Source organism: Achroia grisella, unplaced genomic scaffold, assembly GCF_030625045.1.
Source record: "Achroia grisella isolate CSIRO2021 unplaced genomic scaffold, CSIRO_AGI_Agris_v1 utg784, whole genome shotgun sequence".
NCBI classification, from domain to species: Eukaryota; Metazoa; Arthropoda; class Insecta; order Lepidoptera; family Pyralidae; genus Achroia; species Achroia grisella.
Window position 1 is genome coordinate 1850777 of NW_026713024.1, and position 18885 is coordinate 1869661.

Genomic DNA, 18885 nt, shown 5'->3' on the forward strand with positions numbered 1-18885 from the left:
TTCAGAACAAGTGGTAGATAAAAAACAAATTGTTATGACTATTCAAAAGTGCTTAAATTAAGTTTATTTGAATAAATGATTTTCTATTCTATTCTATTCTATTATTTACTTATTTGTTATATTAACATAATAATAGGCATAAAAGTACATATCCTATTATTAATATTATAAACGCGAAAGTTTGTGAGTATGGATGGATGTTTGTTACTCTTTCACGCAAAAACTACTGAACAGATTTTTACGAAACGTAACAGTAATATAGCTTATACATCGGAATGACTCATAGTAATATATAAAGTACGTCTGTGAACAAAAATCGATTTTATTAATTAATCGATGTTTTTGGAATATTAAATACGTTTATTAACACAGATCTTTGTAATGAATCATTTATTCACATCCCAAACACCCAACTACGACGCTCTAACTTACATACACACATCAATTTACTACTCAGTGCAAATAATTGAATTAAATTGAATAAATAATATGGAAGTGGGTACATATACTTTGAATGAGTAATACCTGCGGTACATCATTTATTTGTGTATTTATACCACGAAGTGTTAGTATTAATATGTATTATATATGTATTATGTATTATATTAGGTATTAATATGGCTTTTGTAATCAAATCTTTACTAATATTATAAATGCGAAAGTAACTCTGTTGATCTGTCTCGCTTTCAAACTACTGAATCGATTTAAATGTTTAGTACTTACACAGATAGTCTAGATCCAGAGAAAGGCTACTTTTAATGCGAAAAGGGGTTGTAAGGGGTTGAAAGGGGATATGAAACGTTGTCCATCTACCAATTTTAAGGGTAGAAGCTTGAAACTTTTATTATTAAGCTGTTGATTAAATATATATATGACATTCAAAGTTTGCAAATGTTACCCTTAAGGGGGTAAAAAAAAATAGGGGATGAAAGTTTGTATGGAAACTTTATATTTATGAAGCTAGACGATGCAACTTTTTTCTTTGTGTTTTTTGGATTAGATTATTGATATTTTTGTATTTGGTCTTGACCAATAATAATCATAACAAGCGGACGGAGTCGCGGGCACTGCTAGTTATATTATAAAACTAGCTGTACCCGCGACTTCGTCCACGTGGAACTTAACTTTAATTGTCTAAAATAAAAGTAGTAAGCTAAGTTACTCCTTATTACATCACCTAGCTGCCAAAAAGTCTCGTCAAAATCGGTCCAGCCATTTCAGAGATTAGCCGGAACAAACAAACAGACAGACAGACAGACAAATATTGTAGAAAATATTATTTTGGTATGTACAGTATTTATATTCACATGCATGTAGTAAAAAACGGATATTTCAATATTACAAACAAACACTCCAATTTTATTTATATCTATAGATAAACATATTTTAACGACTGTTATCCCAGATGGCATAGCCAAAGATGGCGATGTTTTTTTTTAATTTAACGATAATGGAACGTTGCAACGTGCACGTGCACTGGTGCCCCACCATCGTAAACCTGCACGGTTTACGATGGTGGGGCACCAGTGGAGGTAGATGAGTATTAAGGTACTTAAGGTCAGGTTAGTTAGACCATCGTTACAATATAAAACAAGGAATTTATCGAGATAGTTTCCAGGTGGACCGCGTGGAGGTCAAACTAACATGGTGAATAGCCAGCAATAGGTTCATTAGTCCACATAACTAACAATCGCAGCCCCTCAGATGGCCTCCTACATTTCGTTTTGTATATTTGAATCAAACATGCCTAGTATCTAAGCCTCTCCTCTCATTCAGGGAGACATGGTTTGTTAACGATGTTACCATCACCGGATAGAGAAATTGACACAATGAATTTCAAATACAAGTCCTTAGGGGAAGGGGATTGTTAGTAATGTGGAATCATACCCCCATTACTAGCAATGTACCATGTCAGGTTCACCTCAGACCTCCACGCGGTTCCCCCTGGGAATCATCGTGATAAATTTCTGGTGAATTTGTCACGATGGGCTAACTGACCTGACCTCATGCTCATCTTATCATCCTCCACTGGTGCCCCGCCAGCGTAGACCGTTAGCGCAGACGGTGCACCATTCCATTATCATCCATAAAAAAAAGAACAAGTTCTTATATATTTCATTGTCTTGTAGTAAAGCAGATATGTTTAAGTATTCAACAATTGCGAGTGTATGAAATCATCACGTTACCTTGGCACTACCTTATATGATTGTTTTACTTTGCTCAATCGTGTCTTTGTATTTCATAATAATATATTATTGAACAAGCTGAACCCGCGACTTTGTCCGCGTGGAACTTATTTTTCTAAAATAAAAGTAGCCTAAATTACAACTTATTACATCAGCTACCTGCTTATAAAAGTCCCGTCAAAATCGACCCAGTCATTTCAGAGATTAGCCGGAACAAACAGACAGACAGAGAAAAATTATAAAAAATGATATTTTGGTGTATGTACCGTATTTATTATTATTTACCTAATATGCATATAGTAAAAAACGGTTATTTCAAATATTACAAACAGACACTCCAATTTTATTTTATGAATAGATGTGCTCATAATGTTACCATTTATTTGATTTTTTTCCTAAAATAATGAAAAGTAATTAATAAGTGTCAGTACAAATTTTTTGTCAGTACAAAGGTTTATGAGTTTGGATGGATGAATGGATATCCATCATCCATCCAGATGTTTATTACTCTTTCACGCAAAAACTACTAAATGAATTTTAATGAAAATTTACAATTATGTACCTAGCTGTGACCAAAATGTGAAGGATAGAGACCAAGACGACGAGCAAAGAAAACGGTGGTATAGTCGTAAAATATTGTGTAATAATAACTTATGTCATATAAAAACAATATATTATTTCAAAAAAAAACATAAACAATAAAAAATAAGGTATAAAATATAAAAATAGTTCGCAACAGTAGCTTATACATCAGAATAACACAGAGGCTATTAACTTCACGCGGTGAAACCACGGGCAGAGCTATTGTAAACAGTGTTAAATCAATCTTTGTAATGTATTGACGAAAATAATACTTGATTTTTTTTTATTACACCACAATTTAAGACGGGATGGGGAGTCGAGAAAGTGAGTAAAAGAATAACAATAGAAGAATAAAGAATTTTGTTTACAGAATACAAAATCTGTACATCTATACATATAAATAAAATTGGAGTGTCTGTTTGTAATATTGGTTAAACCGTTTTTTATTACATGCATATGAATATATATACAGTACACATACCAAAATAACATTTTTTATAATTTTTGTCTGTCTGTCTGTCGGTCTGTTTGTTCCGGCTAATCGCTGAAATGACTGGACCGATTTTGGCGGGAGTTTTTTTACAGCTGATGTAATAAGGAGTAACTTAGGCTACTTTTATTTTAGAAAAAAATATATACAAATAAATTACACGCGGACGAAGTCTAGTAAAATATAAATATGTTAAAAGAGTTTCACAACATGGAGGAGTCATAAAGTTAAAAAATCGTGAAATCTAGGACCGCTTATCCTAGGGTTAAGATTATGTGACATCAAATTTCAATCTTACTGTTTAAACACCATTTTAACTACAACAGTGTGACCAAGCCGTGTTCGGGAGTGGGGGGAAAGATTGAAATTGACGAGACGTAATCTATATATGGCCGTATAAAAATAAGTGGTACACAATGAAATACAACGGCGAAATATCCTCCTAAAGTAGTCAATAGAACCCAATTGGGTTTTGTAACGTCCACAATATACCCGTACAGACACGTCTCCAGATCATTCATCTCCAAATCGCAGGTCAGAGCAATGTATCTTAAATTATTAATACTATGTGCTGCCACAAATTTAGTGAACACTAAGAGTGTTCACCTCGGACAAGTGACTGACCAAGATGGTGTTAAAAAGGTTTACGAAGGTCTCATAAAGGCGGGCGGGTCACTACTCATGAAGACAGTCAAAACAATGGCCTTCGAGTATCCTGGAGAGGAGAAGATCAAAGGAATTGTGATTGAGGATTTAGATGGCGGACGAGCTCAGCCGGCGATTAGCCGTGGCGGCTTGGGATATAATTTCGTCAATCTCAAGTTTAAAAGTGAAAGAGGCTCAGGATTTAGGTTTCTAGTTGAAATATATATGTGATATGTGTTACTTTGATGTAATTATTGCTATTGTTATAAATGATATATCTTACATATTGAATTAAAACGTCGTAAAAGGTATAAATAATATAAAGCCTAATGCTAGTGTTACTAATGGACTCTAAAAGTGTATTAAAGAAGCTAAATAGAATATTGAACATAATTATTAAATGTTTTACACCAAACTAGTTGACTCGCGCAAATTCTTCTGAATCACACTGATCGTTATATTTTGCCAAATTTGCATAATTACTTTTTAATTTATAGCCTATATGTTATTCTGATATATAAGCTATATTACTGTAAAGTTCCATCAAAAACCGTTCAGTAGTTTTTGCATGAAAGAGTAGCAATCATCCATCCATACTCACAAACTTTTGCGTTTATAATATAAGTAGGATATGCCAGTACAGGATCAATTTTGTATTAAAATTCCAAATAAACCAGAACGAAAATTTAAACAAAGTTTTGATGAGTTATGCTATCTAAAAATCAGACTCATTTACGGGATTGCTTTAAGATGATCAATAGTTGAAGCACAGTTGTTCCTGTTGATTGCATGTTTATTGTATAATATTTTGTTTATTTTTTATAATCTTAAATTATTATTTTTTTGGAAATACAAGTCAATCTATTTGAATGTTAAATTATCTAATAGTATAACCATTATCCTTTTAGAAGATAAACTATTGTTTAAAACTGTTTAAAAATTATTAAATTACAAAATATTACGAGCATTATCTACCAGTCCTTTACCAGTACGATGAACGATTATTTTTAAAATGTTTTTAAATTTTGTAATTATAAATTACTTCGTATTTAATGAGCTTTTATAATATTTAATAATCATAAATGTTTTATTTATGTTTCTTTTATTTATAAATTAGGAGCTGTGCTGTTTACTGTTGAGCTCTATTACTGGTGTTGGGTAGTTTCATTTGATTTATAATTATTAAATAGTTAATATATATTATTTATATGTAATGTCCATTTAAAATAATAACTCTTATTTTATTCATTTGTGGTAATTAAATAGTTGTGTTCCTATATTGTTGAATGTTGATATAATAGTGGAAAACAGTCGTAAATTATTTACGTATGTTGTTTTATTTTCCTTATGCAATCCGTCATTCTGTAGGAATATAGAAATTAATGTATGTACTAATATAATATACACTAGTTGAACCAATAAACGTTGTTTTGCTAATAAATTGATGTATCGCTATAAAAAAATAGGGGTTGATTGTAAAAGGGTGAAAATTTGCAGTTATATGTATTTTTTAATGCTAAGTCATAATAAAATAAATAGAAAAATATTTGAAAAAAAAATAATTAAAATTAATACAAATTTCGAAAAAAATTTAGGGGTGGGTCACCCTTATCATTGAGGGGTATGAAAAATAGATGTTGGCCGATTCTCAGAACTGCATTTCCACTTTCAACCCCTTACAACCCTTTTTTTTTCACATTTAAAAGTAGCCTATGTCCTTCTTCGGAGTCTAAACTATGTGCGTACCAAATTTAATTTAAATCGGCTCAGTAGTTTTGGCGTGGAAGCGAGACGAATTAGTAAGGAGTAAGGAAATAAGGATTATTAATATAGTTAAACTGAGTTTTAACAACAATAATTTTATGGTAAGTAAAGTTATTTACCTAGGTTGCACTAGCCGTGGTCAGAGAGAAATATATACTTTTGTTATGGTGATCTTGACCAATTTTTATATTTAATCGACAGTCTAAAATATAATTTTCAAGCTTATAGCTTTAAAAATGGCAATACTTCCATACCAACTTTCATCTCCCTGTTCAACCCCTTACAACCCCTTTTTTCGCATTAAAAATTAGCCTATGTCCTTTCTCAGGGTCTAAGCTATGTGCGTACCAAATTTAATTTAAATCGGTTCAGTAGATTTGGCTTAAGCGAGACAGACAGATAGTTAAACAGACGAGAGATAGAATATTAACAAGGACTTTTTTTTTCAAATTCTACCTTGCTGAAATTAAATGATTAATTTGCAAAATATTGGTACAGTAAATATGATGTTACACGATATGTTGATCAGCAATATTCACCACATAGGCATGCAAGTTATGTGGAAGTGTTTGTTTTACTTAAATATTCTTGGACACTGTAAGGATTGTCAAGTGACGACCAATTCTTTAGTTTCCGTTTGAACAATTATGTGATCTCAGTTCCTTAATCTCTCTTGGAAGATTGTTGTACACTTTGTTTGCCATACAGTATACATTTCTCTTATGTAAGTCTAATCGACACATTGGTATAGTTTATCATTAGGTCTACATGAAATTACAATAATTACTTAATAGAATAGAATAGAATAGAATAGAATAGAATAGAAAATCATTTATTCAAATAAACATACATTGAAGCACTTTTGAATAGTCATTACATTTTTTAATCTACCGCTCGTTCGGAAAGCTGTCTCATCACAAGAAGAAGAAGAAGAATAAATTACAATATTGTTGCAGGCGTACTAAAAACTCGCCTGGACATGGAAACGTCATACTCTTCAGTAGAGCACCGCACGAACAACTCGTATGTGGACAGTAAGCTGCGACTGTTCGTCACCTTCATAAGGAGCAACGACGTCTCCAGAACCATGGTTGAACAGTTCCGAAACTGGTACGTTAGAAGGTTTGGTTTTTATACCACTATGGTGGCAAACAAGCATACGGCCTCTCTGATGGTAAATGGTTACCGTAGCCTATGGACCCTGAAGTACCGGGGGTTTACTTACGCGTTGCCGACCCTTAACAAACTTTAATATACCCTTCTTAAAAAATCTCATGCTGTAATCTCGTGAGAAAACCTCGGCAGGTAGTTCATTCCATAATCTAAGTGTACGCTGGAGGAAGTTCGTCTGAAACCGCACTGTCCGAGACCACTTAGGTTCTAGTGTGGGGATGAATTCCCTGTCGATGGCGAGCGGTTCGATGGTAGCTGTGGGCATCATGTCGAACAATTCTCAGAACACAGTTCGTTGTCTGGGCAGGGATAAATACGAGCGGTGAAGGTGAGTGTTGAAGTATGTCGGCAAAGAGCTTTAAAACGACACCCGGGTTACAAGTCCTGGGAACTGTTCGGAGTGCATTCTCTACTACACGTTGGATCGGTGATAGCACGGTGATTCCATGGAGTGCTAAGAAGTTTTTCGCACAATAGTTTATTACGCAACAAAAGCATATAAATTTACGGCCTACTTAATGAAAAATACATAAATGACATATAAATAAATAAAAAAAAACAGCCTTAGCACCATGTTTGCCATACCATCCTGATCATATGGATGAAAGCCGGTCCTCTCGTGCATTCTTCCAGAAACTTTTTGCCACCCACAACCACATTGTGGAATCATCTTCCAGCAATGATACGATATTGAAACCTTGAAGAAAAAAGCTTATTCCTTCTTAAAAGGCCGGAAACGCATTTGTAAAACCTGTGTTTCAGGTGCTTACGGGCGGCGGTAATTACTTACCATCAGATGAGCCCCAAGCTCGTTTGACCCATATGCTATAAAGAAATATTTAGTACAAATTACATTAAACTTAAAGTATATCACGGTAAATTGTTTATTCACAGGCAACGTTCCGACAAGCCTCCGTCAGTCATAGTAGCAACTACCGGCTTGCAACTACTGAAAAATCGAAATACAACCGACTTAGTGCTGGAGGAGTACAAAAGAAACCTTACTCACTTGGTACAAGCTATAGATTCGCTCGCAGCACGAAACACTCAGGTGCTGTGGAAGCTGATGGAATCGGTGGAGACATCCAAACTCAAGACGGACTTGACAAAGATCAGCAATGTTGATATAGAGGCGTACAATCGAGCTGCAATAGAGGTATGTATTTTTTTTGATAATGATGTCGATTAAATGTCTTGCATGTATGGATGTAGTTATGTGTGGACTGCACGGATGCATTACAAATCTTTGAAAATCTCGACTTGTTCTGTATTATAATAGGCATGTATTATACATATAAATCTTCCTCTTGAATTACTCTATCTATTTAAGAAAACCGCATTAAAATCGGTGAAGCAATTTAAAAGATCTAAACGAAATGACAGCGGCGACGACTTTCTTTTATACTATGTAAAGATTATATAATAAATAGGGATCCCTTATTTATTTTTAATACTGAAGTACTTACTTTAATAATGTCAAATGTCAAAAATGCCATAAAATATCTTTCATCGCCATCGGGACGTTAGATATATATTTTTTATAACTATATTTGTATAAAAATTAAATAAATATTTTTGTTTAAAAATTATTTAAACAAAAATATTTATTTTAAATAATACAAATTCTGAAGGATATGATGAAATATGTACAAAAATAATAAAAGACAGCATCGACGAGATAATAGATGTTTTAACTCACCTAATTAATTTATCTTTCTCAAGCGGAACGTTCCCTGAGCTTTTAAAAGCATCCATAGTAAAACCCCTTTATAAGAAAGGTAATAAAGATGATATGGCAAATTATCGTCCAATCACATTAATACCAATTTTCTCAAAGATCTTTGAAAAATGCATGTTGACGCGATTAATGGATTTCTGTAACAAATATGAAATAATTTCAAAAGACCAATATGGGTTCCAAAAAAATAAGTCGACAACACTTGCCTCATTTTCTCTCATAAAAACAATTTTGACAAATATAAACGACAAAAAATACACTACAGCTGTATTTTTCGATCTTTCAAAAGCTTTCGATTGTGTATCCCACAAAGTATTGTTGAATAAACTGGTAAACGTTGGAATAAGAGGCCTTGTCCTGGATTGGATAGCTTCTTATCTTAACAATAGAAAACAATGTGTAACAATCACAAAATTGGATAAATATAATATTGTCACACCTTATTCTTCTGGATACAGATCAAATAAATATGGAGTTCCACAAGGAAGTATATTGGGGCCCATACTATTCTTACTGTATATTAATGATTTAATTGAAATAACTACAAATAAATGCATTGTCTTTGCAGATGACATTTCTATTATAGTAACTACTGATAAAAAATATAAAACATTGAAAGACCACGAAATTGATATAAATGAAACTATAACCCTAATAATTAAATGGCTTGACATGAATAATTTGACAATAAATGTAAATAAAACTAATTATATTAATTTTAATAAATTGAAAAATGAAATCTGTCATCTTAATGTTAACTACAGAAATATACAAATTGAATCAGTTAATGAAACAAAATTTTTGGGTATAATGATAGATCAACAACTTAATTGGACAAAACAAATCGAAAATATTAGTAACAAAATTAATAAGTTTATATATGCAATGAAGCGTGTTAAAAACATAACGAACAGAAAGACTGCACTCACTGCATATCATGCATACGTGGAATCTGTACTGCGTTATGGACTATTAATATGGGGAAATGGTACAAATATTAATAGGGCATTCATTGCTCAAAAAAAGTGTATTAGAGCATTGTGTGGTCTTGCACCGTACGAGTCATGTCGAACACGTTTCAGAGAACTTGGACTACTGACACTTCCATCGCTTTATATATATGAGGTAGCTGTTTTTGTAAAACAAAATTTAAATTCATTTACGAAAGCAAAGGACATTTATCCAAGAAATACCAGAAATCCTAATAGATTGGTACTTGCTAAAACCCATACAATGACACAGTACACAAAAAACTGTGAAAATATGTGTATAAGAATTTATAATTGCATTCCTGAGACATTAAAGACGAATAAGAAAATATTATTTAAGAAGACATTACGAGAATGGTTAAAAAATAAGGAATTTTACAGTTTAAACAATTTTTTTGACAATGTATAAATACCGACTAGAGAGAACCTATTTAACTATTATTATAATTATTATTATTATTTCTTTCTGTATAGTTAATTATGCATAATTTTAAACAATACTATTTTGCATGCCATTACTATGGCAAAACACATGATACTAAGTTTTAATTACCATCTTTTATACTGTGTTTTTTAAGCAAATAAATTATTATTATTATTATTATTATTATTATTTCTAAAATCTAAAATGAAATCAATATGGATTTTTCATTTCACCTAAGACTTGAGTACACATTATTTACCCTTTCTCTTTGTCACATTCGGATAATTAACCGTTATTAACCGCATTTTCTCGGTAGCTAACCACAAATTTGGTTAAGTAACGGTTTTTTTAAATATTCGACATGGCCTGTCTACGATTCTGTATAAGTATTTTTTTTAGATCTTAACACACAGTGCGGTCAAAGTGTGGAGTTCTCCGCGGTTGGTGTCCAGCGGCGCGGCCGGCGACGACGGCGTGTCCCTCAGTCGCACTGCGCTGAGGCACTCCGCGCAGATCCTCCTGAACATGTTCTGTAACGACCACATGAACTTCAACGACGGCTCGTGCTGCGCCCAGCCCGAGCCCTACACGCAGCTGCAGATATGGACCTTCGCGTTGTTCCTCTTGTGGTGAGCAAAACATCATAATATATCAATATAATATATACATATATATTATTGTAATGTAGTACATATATAGTTCCTAAGTAAAAGAATTTCTCAGTCATTAGATATAGAAATAGAAATAATCTTTATTCAAATAAAGTAATTACAAGCACTTTTGAATAGTCATATTTTGATTCTACCACTCATTCGGAATGCAGATTCATCACAAGAAGAATGAGCAAGAAACTTGTGTGTTGCTCTTATTAATAGATGTTTTTTTTTTATATAAATAATTACATTAAGAAGGATAATGAAGACCCTTATGAAGTCCTTTTCTGTTTAGCGAAAATATACTAATAATGTTTTACTTATTTAAAGATTTTTAATATGGCAGTTTTAGGCCAGAGGCATTATTATTTGTCGTCTAATTTATAGGTATTGTAGAAGATGTTTATAGTAGCAATAATGAGAAAGAGGGGTAGGCACATAATGTGTTTCGATATTAGCGAATTAATTTTATTTTTTTTTCAAGTAAGGGGAGCTTGTTTTATGGTTATTAAACAACTGATATCAATACTTACTTTTTTTTGTAAATACATACATAATATACATAGATAACACCTAGATTGATACAAACAATCACACTCATGAATACAAATGTTGGTATCGGTGGGCGATCAAACTCATAACCTCCGATGGTAGCCTGTCAATTTAGCTAAACCTCATCACCAAGTTCTCTCTTTAGTCTGCGCTTTATAAAATTGCAATAAATTTCTTCTAGCGCAGTGTACGCACTAGTACGGAGCGCTCGATCCAAGTGGACAGCGTGGAGGAGGCCCCCGGGGGCTGCGGGGCCCCCGTGCGGGCGGGGCGGGCCCCGCGGGGCTCCAGGAGCGGGCCCCGCGCGGTGCGTGGGCCCCGCGGGCCCCGCAGGTCCCTCCCCGGCCGCGGCGCTGGCTCGCCTCGGCGCCATCATGGCGTACTTCTACCTGTGTGACCGCACCAACTTCTTCATGAAGGAGAACAAGTATTACTCCGAGTGGAGCTTCTGGCTCCCAGTTGGTTACGTGTTCGCGCTGGGATTGTTCTTCACAGAAGCCTCGAGGTCAAGCAAGTGAGTAGTAATTTGTGTCTTATGTATTCTGATATTATAGTTGATTTTTGACAAATCTATATTCATACAGTTGTATGAGTTCTGACAAAAATTCTTCGCAACTAAATCTACATTCCGAATGTAGTGGTACAGAAAAAGTTATATTCAAATTAATTGTGGTATAAAACAATTTATTAACTGTTATGATTATTATTGAGATATTTTAGATGTACCTTTTTTAATATGTGTAATATTGTTCTTCATATATTCTTATTAAATAATGCCTTTTATTCTGTATACCAATGTTTGGGGTACGACCTTCTATGGCGTTCGTTATGTTTAGACAAGGGCTATTCGATATTTAAAAAATATAAAAAAAAAAGTTACATAAAAAAAAAATTAAAATCATAAAAATAACATTAAAAAAAACCCGTTCATGTCAGTTCTTCTCAACTGAAGTAGCTATTCAAACTGGACGATAGGGTGATAAAAATTATAACTTTCCTAAATAGCTGAATTTACCAAAAGTGCCGAAAGGCCGTATAATTGTTTGCTATGTTATAATAGCATATTTGAATAAATGATTCTTTATTTACACATGTTTATAATGACATTACAGAATTCTTCATAGAGAACAAACAGATGAATGGAAGGGCTGGATGCAGCTGGTCATTCTGATATACCAGGTCACCGGAGCTAGTAAAGTACTACCGATCTACATGCTAGTGCGCGCACTCGTCTCCGCCTACTTATTCCTCACCGGCTACGGCCACTTCTACTACACGTGGAACACCGGAGACACCGGTTTGGTCAGATATTTCCGGGTCATATTCCGACTCAACTTTCTGACCGTAGTGTTATGTCTGACCATGAACAGGCCGTATCAGTTCTACAGTTTTATACCACTCGTCTCGTTTTGGTATACTTTGGTAAGTTCCAACATTTATGAGATACTTGCTTATTGGCAATTATAAGATTTTTTTAGATTCTTCCAATAGCTGTCTTTACATGCAGCTCTTTTATGCACAGGAAAGAACGAGGATGCTGCTTAGCTTGACGGTACATGGCGTTGTGTGAATTGACCTGAGTTATTATATGCTTATATCTCTTGACTCCCTACAAATATTTTAATTTCTACTCTTATTGTCTTGTTTCTTTTCTCTTGGAGGCTGTGGACGTATCAATAGCAACTCCATCCATAATAGAAGGCAAAACAAAAATACTTTTTTGGACCATTTTATTATATTCCAATAAAAACTAGCTTATTTCCATCAGATGTTCGTGATCTTTGCCCTTCCGCCGCACATCACCCAAGCCTCCAGTCACACAGTGGAGTCGAGACCGTACCAATATCTGTACATAACATTGAAAGTCATCGGTCTACTCACCATCGTCACAGTGCTGTACATGAGCGAGGTGTTCTTCCAGAAGATCTTCGTGACCAGACCATGGAAGGCGCTATTCGTCAACGCCGATGATGATATCCACCAGTGGTGGCTCAGGTGGAAGCAGGACAGGTATCTTTATTTTCTTATCTACACATTCTAAAATCATCTTTATATCGTTAGCTTTAAAGTCGGTTTCCTGAGAGCCGCTTTTACACGTACGCTCCCAAAGGCTTACAAAACGCTTACAATATTAAAGTGGACTTTATAGTGTTCGCATTAAAGTAGACTTCCTAATATATGGAATGAGGGACTCTTACTTGTCATATGATTTCAAATTCGACTTTAACGTTTTACCTTTATTGTAAATTTTCTAATGTATCAAATAATAGATATTGTGTTGTTTTCAAATATTAAAAATGGACTTTATTGTTTTGGCAATAAAATTTATTTTCTAAGTATTTATTAGATGTGTCCTGTAGTAAGTATCGTCCTGTTGACAGGTATTCGGTAGCTTGCGGTGTCACGTTCGCACTGGCCCGATTGGCTGCGGGTGGCGCGAGTACTGGCGTCAGTATTGTCGCGAGTACTGGCGCAAGTGCTGGAGCGGGCGCGTTACTGGCGCTGGCGGCTCTGGCCACTTACCTCGCGTTTGCGCTGCTCTGCTCTAGTGCCGTCGACTGCGATGAGGTATGATACCCATACTTTTTCTATAATATCTTAGGTTGTGTCACACAGCGCCATCAAGTGCCGAACTAAGCAGAGCTTGTGTTATGGGAACTAGAGAACTGATATGAATACATAGATATTTTTTGTAAATATATACATAGAAAACATCCGGACCGACACAAACAACCAAACTTAAGAAAACAAATTTTGCCGTGCTATGAATCGAACCCGCGACCTTCGGAAGTAAGACGGCGTGCTAAACCGCTAGACCATCGCCATCGTCATCGATTATTCATTCATTAGCCGCGCTCTTGTCACTAGAGGTTTTTTCATTTTCTATGTTTTACATCAATAGTTGTTGATACGACATGACTTCAACTTTTTCCTCGATTTATAAACTAAGATAGTGGCAAACAAGCATACGGCCTATCTGATGCTAAATCGCCTGAAACAGCAGGAGTGTCACGTGAGCGAAAACCTTTTTGAAATATACCCTTTTTGAAAAACCACAAGCAATAGTCTTTCGAGAAAACCTCGGCAGGTAGTTCATTCCACTATTTAAGTGTACGCGGGAGGAAGCTCCGTCTGAATGAAACTAACTTTTTCTCTGATTTCTTTATTCCTATATTCCGTCGATTATATGTAAAACTAGCTTTTGCCCCCGGCTTCGCTCGCGTTATGTTTGTATTATCCCCTTAGGGATGGAATTTCTCAAAATCCTTTCCTAGGGGATGCCTACGTCATAATAGTTTTATGCATGCAAAGTCTCAGCCCGATCGGTTTAAAATTGACAAAGTTTCATACACAGTTTCATCCCCTATTTTATCCCCTTGGGGGTAGAATTAATCAAAATCCTTTCTTAGCCTACGTCATAGTAGCTTTATGTATGCAAAGTCTCTGCCCGATCGGTTTCAATTGACGAAGTTTCATACAAACTTTCATCCCCTATTTTATCCCCTTGGGGGGTACAATTAATCAAAATCCTTTCTTAGCGGATGCCTACGTCATAACATCTACCTGCATGCCAAATTTCAGCCCGAACCGTCCAGTGGTTTGGGCTGTGCGTTGATAGATCACTACGTCAGTCACCTCTGAGTTATATATATTTAGATTAATTATATAATATTTTGATTTCCAGGTGCACAGTTACGCAGCTTTCGTGCCAGTAGTAGCATATATAATACTAAGAAACTTATCGCCGGGGCTTCGTTCCCGACACTCAGCAATGTTTGCATGGGTGGGAGCTGTGTCATTAGAACTGTTTGCCAGTCACTCCCACATCTGGCTGGCTGCTGACACTCATGGCGTCTTAGTGCTAGTTCCAGCAGCACCAGCATTGAACCTACTCATCACGTCGTATATCTTCGTATGCGCAGCCCACGAGATACATGCCTTAACAGCTGTCGTTCTGCCATACGCCGTGCCCGATGATTGGAGGCTGGTGATAAGGAATTTCGCAATATTTCTAGCGATTTTAGTGCCGATTGGTATACATGATGGTATGTTCTAGGTTACTGTATGATAGTGTAAAAAGTAGTAATATATATATATATATATTCTTGATTTGAGAAATATATACGTTCTTAATTTTGGGAGAATAGAGTGAATATACCAACATATTTACGTTATTGCAATTTTGTTAAAAGGAAATAGTCATATAGGGCTTTCGTAACAGACCAGTCCTATTTATAGTATATATGTATATATATTAAAGTAGTAATAATATCCCTGGACAATTAACACAGCGCCATCTAGTCCCACGGTAAGCAGAGCTTGTGTTATGGGTATTACACAACATATAGATATACTTAGATATTTGTTTTAGTAAATACATATATAATATAGATAGAAAACCCCCAGAAACAATAATATTCATGAATACAAATATTTGCACCGTGCGAGGTCTCGAACCCGCGATCATCGGAAGTAAAGCGGTGTGCTAAACCGTTAGAACATCGTAAAATGTTGAAGAACTTAAAAAATTGCAATAATTTTTAATATATACTTATTTTGTAATGTGAATTTTAGATTTTTTTTGCCATTAAGTATATGTTAAGTGTACTTAGTAAAATGACTTAATACAACAAAATAACTAAAATCAAACTATAAAATCCTTATTTCCTTACTAATATTATAAAAGCGAAAGTAACTCTGTCTGTCTTTCTTTCACGCCAAAACTACTGAAGCGATTTAAATGAAATTTTGGTACACTGTTTTCATCCAATTGTCTAGACACAGAGTAAGGATATAGGCTGCTCTTTAATGCGAAAAAAGGGTTGTAAGGGGATGAAAAGGAAGATGAAAGTTTGTATGGAAGTTACGTCATTTTTAAAGCTAGAAGCTTGAAACTTATTTTTTAGGCTGTTGATTAAATATAAATAAATATGACATACTAATTTTGTAAAAATGTTACCCTTAAGGGAGTAATATAAAATAGGGCATGAAAGTTTGTATGGAATATCTTCATTTTTTAAGCTGGAACTATGAAACACAACATTTAGTGGCCCTCCCACAAAATGTCTTTGTAATTCTCCCTTACCCTTTTACCAAGACATGACACCTTATCGTGTAGAAAGGGTTGTCGCCTGAATTTAGCAATATGTGGGCTGATTACTATATAGCACACTAAACACATTAGTGTATTTCTTTACCACCACTTCGATATTGCACATGAGAAGCAGGTCATCTGCCAGAAGAACACTTTTCACTCCCAAACATTACTTCAGTATTTCAGGATATCTGAGCTAGGAGTACCTTTTTAAACTTATTCTCTAGTCGTATATTGTACTTTATTTCAAATACGTGTGAATATAATAAGATTCTTTTGTATGAACATAGAATTTAATATTTTTTCTATGATATTAATTTAAATTTTAATAAAAACTGCGAATATGTTTTGTACCAATCTCGTATGTAAATATAGATTAGTAACGATCTGAAATAAATACACTGTGATTTAATATTTATTGAAATCTCGAACGCATAAGTCGAATAAATTATTGGTTCTAAACATGTGTTTTATTTACGGCCAGATGTGTTTGCTTTTTTTATATAACTGGAAGCGGCAACTGTCGTCTATATATGTAAATAATAAATATAACCCTGGCCAATTTACACAGCTCCATTTAATCCCACGCTGAGCAGAACTTGTGTACCGTGTACTAGATTACTGATACAAAAACTTAGTTTTTTTTTAAATACATAAATAATATACATAGAAAACAGCCAGATCGATACAAATAATCATACAACTTTCTCCCGAATTATGCCAGAGCGAGTATCCAAACCACAACAAAAAATAAAAAAAGTTTTTGTTGTAGTTCTGTGATCGGTAGTGCCAGAGACGCTACTCTAGGCCCGCTGGCAATACAATCGCGGTAGTCTTCATCAATTATGACAAGTTTTTTTTTTATGATAATGGAATGGTGCACCCGCCTGCGCTAACGGTTTACGCTGGCGGGGCACCAGTGGAGGATGATAAGATGAACATGAGGTCAGGTCAGTTAGCCCATCCTGACAAGCTCACCAGGAATTTGTCACGATGGTTTCCAGGGGGAACCGCGTGGAGTTCAACCTGACATGGTACATTGCGAGCAATGGGGTTATCAATCCACATTACTAACAATCCCTTTTCCTCCCTAATTATGACAAGTTTGAGACTTGGATATGAAAGTACTGATGGTATAAAACAACTTTTGTTCTACCATTTTTCCTGAAACTTATCAAGAAAAATGGGTTCAAAGTTATATGAAATAAATAGGAACGCATAAATTAAGAATTATGACTTTTCAACCACAATCAAAACCAATGTTTCTGCTACCCTGGTGCGGTGAGTTAATTTACACAGCTTAGTCACAAGAGATAAATAGGAACGCATAAATTAAGAATAGTGCTTTAATTGACTTTACAACAACAATCAAAACCAATATATGTTTCTGCTAGCCTGGTACGGTGAGTTAATTTATTCAGTCCAGCATACTCAGTGTTAGTTTGACTTTTCAACCATTATCAATACCTATGTTTCTGCTAGCCTGGTACGGTGAGTTAATTTACACAGCATACTCACAAGAGATGAATAGGAACGCATAAATTAAGAACAGTGTTTAGTAATGGACTTTACAACAGCAATCAAACACTATGTAATATGTTTCTGCTACCCTGATACGGTGAGTTAATTTATACTCACAAGAGATAAATAGGGACGCATAAATTAAGAACAGTATTTAGCAATTGACTTTACAACAGCGATCAAAATCTATACATATGTATATGTGTCTGCTAGCCTGGTACCTACCGTGAGTTAATTTTCCATCTCTTATGACCGGTGAGCGACGCATACATATGAGATAAAACTTCCCTTAATGTGATTTGGCTAGTATGTGTGCCACCTATTTAACGCCAATAGATTCTATGTGTGTATTAAAAAAACTAATTTGAAAACTACTAGGGTAACATGAATGAACAAGGTTAAATTTATTAAACGATGCTTACGTAACAGTAAGAGGGAGGGAGATGGACAACGATGCAATAGTAGAGTTTGGAGTTTGAATTAAAGGTAAGAATGAGATGCAAGATATCCAGTCGGGTACCCACTCCTTTGCAGAAACATTCAATTAACAAATACAATTGCACTTTTACTGTATAGCACGAAGGTGCAATTTGCAACTAAATTTAGTCATTAATGTGTCCCAGACAAAAAATAAATGTACATTCACTGTAGCATGGTGCGGGTGACAGTTACAGTAACGTTTCGTTTCACTTTTGAAAGTTGCCGCGATTTAAAAATTATGACTTAGTATTTCAGCTGTAGCACATTCCTAATATATTAAATCATAAATTGACTTAAATTTAAAGTCATCCGCACCATGCTACAGCGCACATATCGCACACTTATTATAATACTGGCTTAACCCAAAAATTACAGATTCTGGAAAGTCCACTTTATAACTGTGGTATTAAAGACTAATTACAAAAATTTTAATTGAATTACACCAGTACTGTACTAGATAAATTTAAATACAAAGTTTTTTAATGCCAGCTGTATTTTTTTAAGGATAATAATGGATTGAGCACCCGCCTGCGCTAACGGTTTACGCTGGCGGGGCACCAGTGGAGGATGATAAGATGAGCTTGAAGTCAGGT

The 18885-nt window shown here is 34.7% G+C and overlaps 1 protein-coding gene across 1 annotated transcript in view; it reads left to right on the forward strand.

The window, feature by feature from the left end:
• LOC131851576 (N-acetylneuraminate 9-O-acetyltransferase) overlaps positions 1–15294 on the forward strand; it is a 29864-nt gene extending 14570 nt beyond the window's left edge. Inside the window, exons 4-11 of the mRNA XM_059202090.1 lie at positions 6624–6777; positions 7735–7996; positions 10391–10620; positions 11378–11710; positions 12309–12618; positions 12965–13206; positions 13578–13764; positions 14882–15294. Of these exons, the coding sequence (XP_059058073.1) occupies positions 6624–6777; positions 7735–7996; positions 10391–10620; positions 11378–11710; positions 12309–12618; positions 12965–13206; positions 13578–13764; positions 14882–15253 (2090 nt within the window). The 3' untranslated portion in view covers positions 15254–15294. The remainder of the gene's footprint in view (positions 1–6623; positions 6778–7734; positions 7997–10390; positions 10621–11377; positions 11711–12308; positions 12619–12964; positions 13207–13577; positions 13765–14881) is intronic.
• The last annotated feature ends 3591 nt before the right edge of the window (positions 15295–18885 follow it).